This window comes from Cnephaeus nilssonii (assembly GCF_951640355.1).
Source record: "Cnephaeus nilssonii genome assembly, chromosome: 14".
Taxonomy (NCBI): Eukaryota; Metazoa; Chordata; class Mammalia; order Chiroptera; family Vespertilionidae; genus Cnephaeus; species Cnephaeus nilssonii.
The window spans coordinates 29452291-29466931 of NC_137085.1; the positions used below are offsets into that span (position 1 = coordinate 29452291).

Sequence of the window (14641 nt, forward strand, 5' to 3'; positions counted from 1 at the left end):
ATGCTATCCTAGATGGGATCCTGGAATAGAAAAAGAACATAAGGTAAAAACTAAGGAAATCTGAAGAAAGTATAGGCTTTAATTCATGTATCAATATTGATTCATAAATTGTAACAAATGAACCATACTAAGGTAAGATGATAATAAAAGGGAAATCGGGCATGAGGTATATGGAAACTGTGCTATCTTCACAATATTTTTATAAATCTAAAATTGTTCTGCCCTAGCTAGTTTGGCTCAGTGGATAGAGCATTGGCCTATGGACTGAAGGGTCCATGTTTGATTCCAGTCAAGGGTACATGCCCAGGTTGTGGGCTCGGTCCCCCATGTGGGGTGTGCAGGAGGCAGCTGATCAATAATTCTCTCTCATCATTGATGGTTCTATCTCTCTCTCCCTCTCCCTTCCCCTCTGAAATCAATAAAAATGTATTTTAAAAATAAATTTTTTTCTAAAATTAAAAGTTTATTTCTTTTTTCTTTTTTTTAACATATTTTGTTGATTTTTTACAGAGAGGAAGAGAGAGGGATAGAAAGTTAGAAACATTGATGATAGAGAAACATCGATCAGCTGCCTCTTGCACAACCCCTACTGGGGATGTGCCCGCAACCAAGGTACATGCCCTTGACCAGAATCGAACCCGGGACCTTTCAGTCCGCAGGCCGACGCTCTATCCACTGAGCCAAACCGGTTTCGGCTAAAAGTTTATTTCTTAAGAAGTCAAGTAGCCCAGCTGGCGTGGCTCATTGGTTGAGCATTGACCTATGAATCAGGAGATCCCGGTTTGATTTCTGGTCAGGGTACATGCCCAGGTTGTGGCTCCATCCTCAGTATGAGGTGTGCAGGAGGCAGCCGATCAATGATTCTCTCATCATTGATGTTTCTATCTCTCTCTCCCTCTCCTTTCCTCTCTGAAATCAATAAAAATATATTTAAAAATAAATAAAAGTCAATTAATTTACCCAATCCATACATTTAGTAAATACCCAAAGTTCAAGACCAACCCAAATGATTTTAATGTGCTTTTTCCACTACACAATACCCTTCAAACTTTATTCTCTTTAGGATTAAATAGGTATTTGTATGACTATCTAAAACAAGTCCCTTAAAGGCAGAGAAAAAACATTTCCCTCTAGTACACCATTAGTGTTCAGTAAACCAGTTTAAGTTAACTACTAAAAAAAAAAAGTCATGGAGACGTAAAGAAACTGAGATTTGATCAGATCTGACCTACCACACAGTCAACTGTACAGCCTGCTCCGTAGTGAGGCCCCTTAAGGCTCTGGACTGAGGGCCGCTCAGTTCAGCAAGAGTCCTGTGCTGCCATCTACCGGTAGCTGGTAAGCATCGACTTCCCTTGCTGTATTTCGGGAACTAGTGGGGAGTGGGGAAGTTGGAGAGAAGACTCAAAAGCTAATTAAATTACAGAACCTATAGGTTACGTGTTACAAAGTTCACTCAACACTTGTTCAAGGCAAAGGCCCTACTTTTCTTGAAATATTTTAGGCTTTCCTATCTCCGTATTAAATCTTAGGCTTCTAAAATCCAGACTTCCTCTCTAACCCACCTCCACGGGTACAGATCTGACTGTTATCGCCCATCTCCCAGAACTCAGACTCTCCCGCACATGGTAGGCTGCAGAAAACCTTAACCTCACAACCTTGAGACCCTCATCGTCCAATTTCCCCATTTTCACACACACACACACCCTCCCCAGAGACCCCTTGCACACTACCTTGCAAACACCACAGACCTCTCCCATTAGGGCAATTGCGCGAGCTAACCCACATCTCCCCACAAAAGAGGCTCAGGTTCCGCATGCAGCTGACACCAACGCGAAAACCTGGGGAGAGCCCGGGTCAGGCTCGGAGCTCTCAGGCTAGCGCTCTGGCTCCGGGTCCCGCCCCCATCCCCGCCGGGATCCGGTCAGCCCGGGGCCCACAGCCTGCGGGCTGAGACCCCGCCCTTCTAGACCTGTCATCACAGAAGCCGCACGTGGCCGGGGTGGGACCTCAGGCGACCTGAAGCAATCACTTTGTCTCCCTTGCCATCCGTTGGGGGCGCTGCCGCCAATCAGAACCGGCGGATCCGGGCTGGAGCTCCCAGTGCCTGGGTGAGGCGAGCGCGAGGAGGGTTGGGGGAGGAGAGGCTCTGAGACGGGAGGGGGCTAGTGTTGGAAGGGGGCCTGGCACGGGTTCTGCCAGGCTGGAATTCTAGGGGGCGGGTCCTAGTAAAAGGCGGAGACACCAAAAGGGGGCAGGGATCGGGGTGGGGCCAGGGACCAGCTGAGGATCCTGGGGAGACAACCAGAAGGCGAGAAGAGGCGGAGCCCGAGAGGGGCGTGGTCTAGGTTACAGGGGAGGACCCCGAGGAATTCAAGAAACTAGGAAAGGGGACGAACCCGGGGAAGGTGGGAGGTGGGACAAGGGAGAGGGTGGGTTTGGGCGTTGCGGGGGCGGGGCTCCGACCTAAGGGGCGAGGTTTGCAGGCCTAGGCTGCAGCTGGGGCCGCTCGGTAACTGCACCAGTCCACTACCTCCCCAGGTGCAGCGGAATTCACGGAACTACAGGTGTGGGGCGGCGGGCGGGTGGAAGAAGGGGAAACCGCCGGGGTGCGCTTGCGCAGACATGAGGAGGTGGGGGGGACACGTCAGGGAAGAAGAGGATCTATAGGTTGTTGGGGGTAGAAAGACAAGAGTTTGGGAGGAGTTGGGGCTCAATGTGGGGGCCAGGTGCACTCTTCAGGGGCACTTGTGGGGGAGGGGCGGGGCTGCTTTGTGGGGGTGGAAGGTGCTATGTGAAGAGGTGAGGTTCTTGTCTGATGTGGAGGTTTGGAGACGATACTTGAGCGGGGGGCGGGGGAGAGGGGGTTCGAAAGCACTTTGGGGGAACAGGGTGCTGTGTGATGAAGAGCTGGTGGTCCAGAGTGTGGGAGCGACGGAGGGACTGTGGAGGAAGAAAGCACGGGGCTGTGAGCACTGTATGAGGGGAAGGGGTCGTAGGCCCCAATTGATGAGACAGAACCCCTAGTGTTTTGAGAAAGTAATAGTCTGGGGGCATTGCAGAGACTCCAGGAAGATGTTTGTGTGCTGTGTTTTAGGAGTGAGGGTGATGGAATTAGTGGGGTGAAGAGGCTAGTCTGTAGTGCTCCTGGCTCCTCAGCACCTAACTCCACCTTCTGGCCTGAGCACAGGGGCTTGTGTAACTGTCTCCTCAGTCTGCTTTGAGTCTATCTGGCTGAGACTGGGGTTTCTTCCCCTAGCTGGTGTCCCTGGGGACCCTTCCCCCATTCGGTTCCTGTTAACCCCCCCACTCCAGTTCCTGTTCCTTCCAGAAGCCTGCCTTGGTCCCTATCTTCCCCCTCCCCCCACTTTGCTCTGCCCTTATGCTCTGGGTGTGCTCATTTCCCACTTCCTTCCTCGCCCTGGGGCCTGGCCTGGTCCTTGCCCGTCTAGGCGCTGTGCCCTGCCCCAGACTTTGTACTCAATGACCAGAGACCCTAGTAACCAGCAGCAAGACCCAGACTCCACCCACCACTACTCTGAAGGTCTCCCTTAACAGCCCCCAAGTGACTGGTAGCCATATTTTGACCACTTGCCACAGACTGATTTTCCCCACCTTTTTCATTCTCCTGGGTGAGGATCCCCAGGGCCCTCAAAAATTCTGGACTTCTGTGAGAGGAAGGACATAGTGAGGAGTATTGAAGGTATTTGACCTATGTTTTGAGAATTGGACCACGATTGTAGGCTGTACTAGGGATGTGAGCTTCAATTGGGTAAGGAAAGGGAATGGCTTCCCACACTCCTGGTTTGGAAGCGGACTGTCAGAACTGAGACTAGAGCCTCGTCCTCTTGGGGGCTCCTCTGGTTCCCGGAGGGGACTTGATGTAGTGCCAGAGTTCTTTTTGCCTCTGAGTTGACTAGGAGAGGGTGGGAAAGGCCTGTCTTCCACACAGTGGCTGAATGAATGTGACAGTGTTGCTGAAAGGGGCCCCAAGCCAGCCTCTGCTAGCTGAGAGACTGGCTGGGGAAGGAGGGGGTGCTAAGGCCAGACAAAGCCTTGGGGTAGGGTGGGGTAAAGGAGGGCAGGCTGATGCCTTTCAAGGAGGAGCTGATTGCTATGGCAACCCAGCTTCCCCGACTGTCTGTCAGAGAGGCGGGCCTAGGGCAGACTCACTCCAGCTTCCTCAGGATTGGGGCATTTGTGTGAGTGGGTGGGGCATGAAGAGAAAGAGCATTAGTTTACTGTGCTGAGGCTGTTGTATGTCGCCTTTCTGCTTCCATACAAGCTGCAGGGCATTCAGACGCTTGGACCCATCTTTTGAAAATGGCTATGAGTGAACAATAGCCATTAGAATTGTAGTGGTATAAGGCCAGAGTCGTAGAGGTCCTCAGTGGTCATCATTTATGCAAACCCCTCATTTTACAGATTTGGAAACTCACCACCAAAGAGACTGATTTTCTCCAGGTTTCACAGTAAAAGTGCAGGAATTAGGACCCAGGTCTCCTGATTGCTCTTTGGCCAGGGCTCATTGCCTCCTTCAGCCAATGTTTAGTGAACATCTATTGTGTGCCAGGCACTGATGTTGATTCTGGGAATACCTGCATGAACAAAAAACCAAGTTGCGGATTTCAATGGAGCTTCCATTGTAATAGGGGGAGAAAGAAGAGAGAGAGAGAGAGAGAGAGAGAGAGAGAGAGAGAGAGAGAGAAGGAGGGTCAGCTGTTGATAATGGCTATGAAAAAAAATAAAGCAGGTTAAGAGTTAGGGCAGCTAGGTAAGGCCTCTTGATTGTACTATGCTGCTTTTCCAGGGCACACTGAGGCTTAGAACATCTTTGATCTTTCCCTCTGATATCCTGACCTTTGCAGGTTACCAAGGCCTGGGCCTATATTAATGGCACTAAGAGAACAAGGTAGGGTCTGTCACCAAGGGATTATTCCTTTCCTACAGTGTTCTTTGTCTACCAGAAAGCTTTTACTAAGGCAAGTAGACTCTGACATTGGTACGCTGCAATTTTGTCCAGGGTCTTGAAAATTCCTTTACTCCTGTTTCATACCATCGGGGAACCAGCGAGGAAGTCAGTGTATGGCAACTGGGTTCTTTTTCAGGGCTTTTCCTTGGTTTGAGGTGAGGAGAAGGTAGAGGAACTAACTTACTTGCTTGCCCTTCCTAAGTCTAGGGCACAAGGAGAAAGTAGGGGGAGGGGAACCTCTTTTTACTGTCCAGTGACAACCTCAGGGACCTTGAGGCCCACAACATAGGTATGATGGAAACAAGGACCTTGGGCCTTCTGTGGCCTCCGAACTACAGAAGTACAGACTCCCCATGTTCTGGGGGTCCAACCAGGGAGCTGCCCTGGCTGTTGTCAATTCTCCAGGGCCTCAGTTTGAGTCGTCCATCTTTTGGTTCTTGTGTTTGCCTCCTGCTTCTGTGGAAGACTAGTTGAAAAGCCTCCTAAGTTCCAAACTATTTGACTTGCTGACAAGTGCAGGTAGAAAGATAGGCAGTGCCATCTATTTGCTTAGCTTTCCCCTAGAGCAGCCCCTCTGAAAAGTTTCTTTTTAACTTACAGAGGTTTCCATCCTGGTCATTTAAAGAATAAGAAGACAAGAATTAGGAATGCTGGTTCTGCTGCGACTTAATTTGGCTGGGCCTGGGGCCCAGTGACTCAGGGGGAGGGTGGGGAGTTTCGAGGGAGCTGTGAGTCATAGGGGTGAGCTCCATCACAAGAGTTGGGCATATTTCCCCCACTCTGGGCAGAAGCCTTCCATCCCACTTCCCATGGGTGTTCTGCCTCCTTGAACAGGGGCCTATGAATGGAAATTACTGGCAGAAGGGATGAAGCAGACTAATCTCAGAATGGGAATTCAGAGACACAAAGAATGATGTTCAGGTCTCTGAATTAAAATGTACCTCTATCTCGAGAGCTCTTGGGGTCCCTCTAATAAAGGCAAAAGAATATCAATATAGAGTAAGAGAAGAAAGAATACCATTTCTCAGCCCTAGCCGGGTTGGCTCAGTGGATAGAACCTCGGCCTGCGGACCAAAGGTCCTGGGTTCCATTCCGGTCAAGGGCACGTACTCAGTTGCAGGCTCCTCCACCAGCCAGGGCCTGGGCCCTAGTCCGGCTCTGGTCCAGGCGCATGCGGAAGGCAACCAATCGATGTGTTTCTCTCACATCTATATTTCTCTCTCTTTCACTCCCTCTAAAAATCAATGGAGAAATATCCTCGGGTGAAAATTGGGAAAAAAAGAAAGAATACCATTTCTCAATGGAAAGAGATATATCCCACTTCAGGACTTTTTTCATCACCTGGCTTCCCCAGGGCAAGGGCTCAAGAGGCCAATTGGGATGACTTGGAGGTGGAAGTACAAAGGAAAAGGCGCTTCCTGAATCCATATGCTCTGGCATGAAGGAATCTTCCTAGGCTCCAACAATTCTCTGGTCTCTGGAGCTCTGGTTTGCAAAACATGGAACGGTGAATGGGAGTGGGGTTATTTGGGGTCTGGTGTGGGAAGAGCAGGTGGATTTTGGAGGTGGTCCAGCTGTGTCTATGAAAGCTCTAGGACGTCTTATTTATTTACTAGCCTCCGTAGAGGAAGGGGTGGGGGTAGGAGAAGTAAGAGGCCTTTGCCTTTGAAAGGGTTACACGGCTGGGCCGAGAGATGCTTTGAACTTCGGCAGATGAGGAGTTAAGGAGGTGGGCGGGGCGACTCTGGATAGGCCTGCCCCCATATGGACCAATGGGTGTGCATCTCTTGGAGGGGGCGTGCCTCACTCTTGAGGTCGTGGGAGGCTGGCCTCCTATGGGCCAATGAGCATGGTCGCTGCCGTGGAGGGCGTGGTCTGAGGGGGCGTGGCGGTCGCGGCCGCCGCGGGGGTGGGGGGGCTGGGACGCTGGGCGGGGCGGGCAGCCCCATCAGCTGGTAGGAAATGGCCTGTGAGTCAGAGGGGCAGCAGAGTCGGCTGCGCGGAGCCGGGGCGGCCACGGGGAGGAACAGTCGCGGGGAGGGGCGCAGCAGTGGCTGGGAGGCTGCCGACGCCAGGGCCCGCTAGTGTTGCACACGAAGCTAAACAGAGAAGAGCCTAGCAGAGCAGGACTCAGCCTGAGCCACCCTTTGTTTGGGTTGGGGGCCCGTGTCGGGGAGGACTGGGGATTCGAAGGGAGGGACGGGACGGAGGGGCCTGGAGCTGCGACCGCCGTGGCGGAGCCAATTTGGGAGCGGGGTGAGTGTGTACTGTGGGAAAGAGCAAATCTACGAAGCTTCAGGATGGGATGGGGCCTGTCCCAGGCTGTGGGGAGGAGAGGGGTGAGAAAGGACCTGGGAGGCAAAGTAGGGAGTGGGGATGGGGGATGGTCCAAAACAAGGAGTCCAGGAACCCTGGGTGAGCATGCCAGGTTCAGTTTGGAGTTGGTGCTTAGCTCTGCTCCCTCTCCACTGAGGGTGGAGGGCTCTAGGCCAGTAGCCAAGAGGGTGGTGAGAGAACAGTGGCTGACCTTCCTACCCACAGTGGTGATCGATGGGAACAAGCCCCCTAGTTTGCACATGTGTAGGGACAAAATTTAAAGCAGCTAGCAGCAGTTCTCTCTGAACAGGATGAGGGTGGTAAGCACATGGAGAGGAATTTCTCTTCCTGCCACCTTCCTTGATCAGAGTAGAAATGGGTATCTTTAATACTGAAGGGAAGGGGAGAGTGAGCCTGCTAACACCCACCTCCCCCACCTCCCAGGCTAAGCAGGTGTCTGAGGGTACAGACCCCATGGTATTCTGGTACTTGTTGTTTTTGCTGGCCATGCTCCCTTGGCATGTTGGGAGCTGTAGTCTTGGCCAGCCAAAGCCTGGCACAGCTGTTTGAAGCCAGCTGCTGCCCACCCCCTGCACTGAGAGGAGGTTTGGCCTACCCTTCCCCCAAAGTCCTGCCCCATGAGTCAGCTTGAAGCCATGGTCTAGAGCCAGACTGGCTGGGTGGCAGGGAAGTGAGTCTTAGAGCTTCTCATTGACAGGACGGGAACTGAGGGCTCTGGGATAATGAGCAGGTGCCACGCATGCTGGGGTCAAGTAGGGCATCGTGTCATCACCTGGCTTCCCCAGGGCAAGGGCTCAAGAGGCCAATTGGGATGACTTGGAGGTGGAAGTACAAAGGAAAAGGCGCTTCCTGAATCCATATGGCTTGGGTAGAGGAAAAGAGGGGTGGAGAGAGTACAGATTGTTCTCTGACAGCACTGCCATTGGCATTCTGTCCTTTCCCGCCACCCCACCCACCACAGGAAACCAGAATTTTCTTAGAGATCCCAGTTCTAATGAGAACTTGGTGAACTAGGATAGTGTGGGATGCAATGATGAGAATTTAGTGTCAGAGAGCTTTTCAGTCCCTGGGTGCAAATCTCCCCTTTTACCCTGCCCCCACTCCCACCTCTGTTGCTGATTCTCATTCTCCATATACTCTCTGCTTCTCTCATTCTGGAAGTTTTCCTCTGCATTGTCGGGACTGCTGCCCCAATCTCTGGGGCTTGCATTCCACTTTTTTTGAGCCCTGCTGTGTGCCTACCCCTGTGCTTGGAACTGGACAGAATAGTGGGGTGTAGACCTATCCTCAAGAACCCTATGGTCAGTCTAGGAGATGTCTTACCCACAGAGTGAACAGAACTGTCACAGGAGATAGTGATACTGCCATAGGTGAGGTCTCAGAGGAGAACGATATCTGTGGTCTGAAGTGGCCAGAATGGGCTCTCTGGAGGGGGTGACATTTGACCTAGCCAAGGAGAAAGGTTAGGTCTTGGGGTAGACAAACAGAAGGCATTTCTTGAAGTGGAAAGGGCATTGTGGATGTCAGACAGCAAAGGCTATTGCCCAAAAGAGAAGTATTTCCTTCCATGAAGGAAAATGGTCTTCAATTTGGCATTCCCTTCCCCCGGTATGGGCTCCTGAGGGTGGACTAGTTCGTGAAGACCATCTTGTGTTCTGGCAGAAAAGCAGTGGTTTGGGTTTTTGGGTATTGGAAATGTGTTGGAGAGGAGCAGAAAGGTACCCTTAGTTGCTTCTAGCTGTCTGACTGCAGCTGCCTTATCTCTAGTTTGCAGGGCCTAGGGGGAGGAGTAGTGCCTTCTGGCAGGCCCCCCCCCCTCCCCTGCCCCCCACACATACTTGTTTATGCTTAGATTTGTTGCCTCCTGTTAAAGGGACAAACTGCTGGAGGCAATTGGTAGTTTTAAGACTGAAGGGTCCACTTTGAGCTGACCTGAGGTTTGTACTACTGAGGAATGCTGATGGGGGGGGGGGGGGCGGGGGGCGGTGAGTTTCTGCAAGATCTCTGCCCTTAGGGCTCCGGGGTAGCACTTGTCTCTTTAGAGACAGAAATATGGGAAGGAGTTGTGCAACTTGGTGGCGTTGACGAGAAGGGCTGAATTCTTGTACGGCCACCTCTCATCTGGTGTGGTCTTTTGAATCTTGGGGTATCTCATCCCCCTTCCCATTCAGAGCACAAGTCCCCAGAGTGTTGGCCCGAACAAGTGGTAATCCTGCCTCAACTTATCAGATCCTCATTACATTGAGCCAAAACCTGCCTCTCTGTAACTCCTTGGGTAGCCCAGCTCTGCTCTCTGGGACCTGGATCCCAGGACTGCCCCTTCTGTTTCCGAAGAGCTCCCCATAAGGGCAGCGGATGTCCTGCGGTGTACTCCATTAGCCCACACTTGGAGAGGAGTCTTACCACTGACTACAGGGATCCTGGTTTACATCTGTTCTTCTCTCCTCAGGGTCCAGCTGAGCCCGGGAGCTGCACGGAATGGTGGCAGTCACCTTGCCAGTGCAGCGGGCATGGACCAGACTACAAGCTAGGAGAGCAGGACATCAGTCAGAAAGAGGGAACACTCAGCTAGGCTTAAGGCCTCTTCATCGGGGTGAGTGCCAGAAAGAGGGAGGTGGAGCAGGCCCAGTAGGAAACCTGAGCTAAACATGTCACCCTCTCAGAAGCTCTGGAGTGGCCTCTAGATTCCATTAATCCATCTAGGGATCTGAACACCTTGATCCCCACTAACCTTCAAGGTCACCACTTCAGGCCAGGGAAGGACCTGAAACTCAGCTGGGAGGGAGAAAACTCATGGATTCCTCTGACCACCTTTTTTTTCTCTTCTTTTGTACAGATGTCCCCAGACCCCCCAGCCCAGGCCCAGCATAAAGGCTGTGAGGGGGGGCCCCCCTGACACAAGGGGGGACCTCATGCGCCACGTGCAGGCGGAGCCATCTCCATCCTCAGAGCCAGAGGCTGGCCCTTCGCAGCCTGCAGTCAGGCAGGGGGCCCTCCAGGGTGGCCTGCTCATGGGCTACAGCCCAGCAGGAGGGGCGACATCCCCCAGGGTCTACCAGGTATCCATCTTTTCCTCTCCAGCTGGTGCCTCTGAGCCTCATAGGGCCCTGAAACGGTCATCCCCGCTTACTGAGGGTCCCCGGGAGCTGAAGAGAGGCCCTGGGCTGGGGGTCAGAGAGGGACAACCCCCTGAAGAACCACCTACTGTGGGGCTATTGGGCCCAGAGGGGCTGGGGCTGGGGCTGGGTGTGGCCAGCCAGCATTTCTGCCATCATGGCCTGTGTGTTGTAGAACAGGGAGGTAGCTCCACCTCACCTTGGACTTCAGGGGCCCAGAGTCTCCCCTGGCCCCCATCAAATGCTTCCTGCAATACTTTGCACACCAGAGACTGGGCTTCCCCAGATCCAGGGGGACAGGGGTCCCTGGGGGAGTCTCCAGGCCGAGCCCCTCCAGGCCAGCTGCACACACTTGACACTGATTTGCACAGTCTTGCACAAATAGGGTGTAAGAGCCCAGTGGCTGGGGTGGGCAATGGGGGCAGCCCCTGGCCTAGGGAATGCCCTGGCACTGCCAATGGGCACAGTCCCGAGCACACACCCCCTGGCCCTGGACCTCCAGGCCCCTGCCCCACCAAGCGAAGGCTGCTTCCTGCTGGAGAAGCTCTGGATGTCAGCTTTGAGGATGAGGGGCCAGCCCCTCAGAAGCGCCGGGGAACCCTGGGTCACCCTCCTGCTGCCAACAGTTCTGATGCCAAAGTCACACCCTTCTGGAGCCACCTGCTGCCTGGGCCCAAGGAGCCTGTGCTGGTAAGCCAGGAGAGGAGGTGGTCTACTATTTTTTAAAATTTATTCTAAATTATAATTGACACAGTATTATATTAGCTTCAGGTATACAACATAGTGATGCAACATTTATATACCTTACAAAGTTGCCCTGACCGGTTTGGCTCAGTGGATAGAGTGTTGGCCTGCGGACTGAAGGGTCCCAGGTTCGATTCCAGTCAAGGGCATGTACCTTGGTTGTGGGCACATCCCCAGTAGGGGGTGTGCAGGAGGCAGCTGATCGATGTTTCTCTCTATTGATGTTTCTAACTCTCTCTCCCTCTCCCTTCCTCTCTGTAAAAAATCAATAAAATATATATTTTTTAAAAATCAATAAAATATATTTTAAACAAAAACAAAGTGATCACCACAATAAGTCTAGTAACAATCTGTCACTGTACATAGTTATTACATTATGACTCTATTCCCTATGCTGAACGTTATGTCCCTGCGACTTATTTTATAACTGGAAATTTGTACTTCTAAGTCCCCTTCCCCTTTTCTGTCTAACCCGCTATCCTCCTCCCCTTTGGAGGAAGGTGAAGGCCTGGGGGAATGTTCCTATGAGAGTTCGTCATGAGCCCCTGCTCCTCCAAACATATCTGGCCTCCACCCAATCTTTTTCTTCAATCTTTGTTCTCCATAGGATCCAACAGACTGCAGTCCTATGGGACGGAGGCTGAAAGGTGCCCGTCGCCTGAAGCTGTAAGTGACCAGCTTCCCTCTTTGTCCTGTCCCTGGAAAATGGGGACAGAAGTCTATAATCCTCTTTCTCACTCTAGGGTAGGGGACCCCAGGGCAGAAGCCCTGGGTAATGGTAAAGGGCGGGGTCTAAGAACATGAGCAGACATCCCAGAATACCTCAAGCCAACCCACTGTGTATCCCCTGCCCTACCAGGAGCTCCCCTCGAAGCCTCCAGAAGGGCCCAGACCTGCTGAGCCCCCCCAGTGCCTCCCCTGTTCCTACCCCCGCAATCAGCCGTACCCTGTTGGGCAACTTTGAGGTAGTTACCCCTGGATTCCATGATTTGGGGGGGGGGGTGTCTTGAGGGAAGTGGGATGGTGGAATGTGTCTTGGATGGATAAGGAAAACAGCTGGCATCTCTTTCATAGCGTGTTTTCCCACCCTAGGAATCATTGATTCGAGGACGCTTTGCACCATCTGGCCACATTGAGGGCTTCACCGCAGAGATTGGAGCTAGTGGATCCTACTGCCCCCAGCATGTCACGCTGCCTGTCACTGTCACCTTCTTTGATGTTTCTGAGCAAAATGCCCCGGCCCCCTTCCTGGTATGACCCGATTTCAACCCATAAACAGCTCTTAAGGATGAGGGATTGGGGGCATGAGGTATTCTTTAGGTGTTCCTCACCTAGAAAAGAGTCAGGGCAGTAGGGACAACTCTAGTGGGGGACAGGGCCAGGTCCCAGAGTGAGATTGTGGAGATGAATGAGTATTCAGGGGTCTCCCAATGCCCAACTTGGCTGATGGCTCTGTGGCCTTCCCAGGGCGTCGTGGACCTGAACCCCCTGGGGAGGAAGGGTTACAGCGTGCCCAAAGTGGGCACCATCCAAGTGGTGAGTTTTCCCTGAGGGGGAGTGTGTGTGGGAGTGGGGAGAGGAAAACAACCCTTTGACCCTACCAACCTTGCTTGTCCTGCCCCCAGACCTTATTTAACCCCAACCAGACTGTGGTGAAGATGTTCCTTGTGACCTTTGACTTCTCGGACATGCCTGCTGCCCACATGACCTTCTTGCGCCATCGCCTCTTTTTGGTGCCTGTGGGTGAGGAGGGAAATGCTAGCCCCACCCACCGTCTCCTCTGCTACTTGCTGCACCTCAGGTGAGGATAGGGCCCAGGGACAGCTGGGGAGACCCAGGTATCCTTTCACCAACACATGTATCCCTTCCCTGAATAGGATCTCTCCTCGCTTCTCTTTGTGATCACCCTTTCCTCCCCCAGGTTTCGGAGCTCCCGCTCAGGCCGCTTAAGCCTGCATGGAGACATCCGCCTGCTTTTTTCCCGCCGGAGCCTGGAACTGGACACAGGGCTCCCCTATGAACTGCAGGCTGTGACTGAGGCCCCTCACAATCCACGTTATTCACCTTTGCCCTGATTACCAGTGCCCTGAACCATGTGGGCCAAGGACTAGCCCATCCTGCTCCATCCTGGACAAAGCCAACATGTGGAGAGGTGGCAAGAGACCCTTCAGGCTTGAATTAAAGCCCTCACCATGCTTATGCCCAAATTGATGATTTGGGTATTTCAAGCTTCTGATCCTTACCACAATCTGCCCTACTCTGGGTTCTCCATGTGCCTGCCCGCTCCCTTGGAATTTCCAGACCAGCTAGGGAGTGAGAGGAGGAGCTGGAGGTACCCTGAGGTTGTCCCAAGTTCCCAGGCAAATCATGCCAACATTGCCTCCCTGCCCTAGGCAGGGGCCACTTATTATTTTATTTATTTTTAACTAATAATTTATTCGGATTGGATTGCCTTGGTAACCTCCCAAACCTGATATTTGGCATTGCTCCACCTTCTTTCCCACTCAGATATTGCTCCAATTTCAGGAATTGAAGAGGCTGATGTTGGGGCTGAAGGAGAACTGCTTTCCCTCAGCTGAGGGCAGAGAGGTTATCCCAGAAGGACTGAGTCACTAGCCAAACACTCAACTTCTCCTGTCCTTCCCTATATTTTTCACTTCCTCTATCCTCTGACCCCTCTCTGAAAGCAACTTATGTGTGTGTGTGTGTGTGTGTGTGTGTGTGTACGTGTACACAAGCTTGTGTGTATGGTATGTGTGTAAGAAAGAGAACATGCATGCATGTGCACACACCTGGGGTTAACTACCCCTCATCTAGGGCTCCAGACTCCAGTTGTCCCTCTCCTGCTTGTGTCTCCTTGCTTTGGGGTCCTGACTGAGGAAGGTCTTCTGGGGGCAGAGTCAGGGCCAAGGACCAGGATGCTTCCTCTCACCTGGCCAGACTCTGACCCACCTACCTCAGCTGGGGTGAAGGGCACCCTTCAAACTCAATCATGTGGTTCCCAACTACCCCATGTCCCACTCCAGACTCTGACAGCCTTAGCCCTGACTCCTGGGGCTGGGCTGAGGGGAACAAGCATTTGTTGAAACTTGAAAAACAAAACACCGGAAAAATTGTACCTGGTACTTTTTTTTTTTTTTTTTTAGAGAAAAAAAAGACAGAAAGAAAATAAATTCTTGTTTGGAAACTTGAGCTAAGCTGTACTTTTTCTGTTGAGAGCATGGGAATGGGGATGGAGGGCCAAATTGAAGTTGGGATTCTGCCCTTTCTTTCAGAAAGAGGGCCTGAGGCCATGAGGTGTTAGGTGAAGTCCTGCAGAGCCTCAGGGTCTGGTCTTGCTTTTTTCAGTTAATGGGGTTAGGAGGTGGGGAAGATTTAGTCATAAAAGTTGAACTCTCTGTGTACATGAATTTTTGTACTAGTTCTGTTAATGATTTTAGCCCCTCTGAGCTTTATTGCCCTGATATATAAA

General features: G+C 52.2%; 1 protein-coding gene across 2 annotated transcripts; it reads left to right on the forward strand.

Annotated features, from left to right (window-relative positions):
* The first annotated feature begins 2456 nt into the window (after window positions 1-2456).
* ATOSB (atos homolog B) lies at window positions 2457-14308 on the forward strand. Of its 2 annotated transcripts, none has more exons than XM_079790275.1 (9): window positions 2457-2567; window positions 9759-9902; window positions 10146-11115; window positions 11777-11835; window positions 12029-12134; window positions 12262-12420; window positions 12637-12705; window positions 12795-12970; window positions 13091-14308. In XM_079790275.1, the coding sequence occupies exons 3-9, from the start codon at window positions 10222-10224 to the stop codon at window positions 13242-13244; spliced, it is 1617 nt and encodes a 538-aa protein (XP_079646401.1). In that variant the 5' UTR covers window positions 2457-2567; window positions 9759-9902; window positions 10146-10221; the 3' UTR covers window positions 13245-14308. The 2 variants fall into 2 exon arrangements, with proteins under 2 accessions (XP_079646401.1, XP_079646400.1); XM_079790274.1 differs by lacking the exon at window positions 2457-2567 and adding an exon at window positions 6964-7228.
* The last annotated feature ends 333 nt before the right edge of the window (window positions 14309-14641 follow it).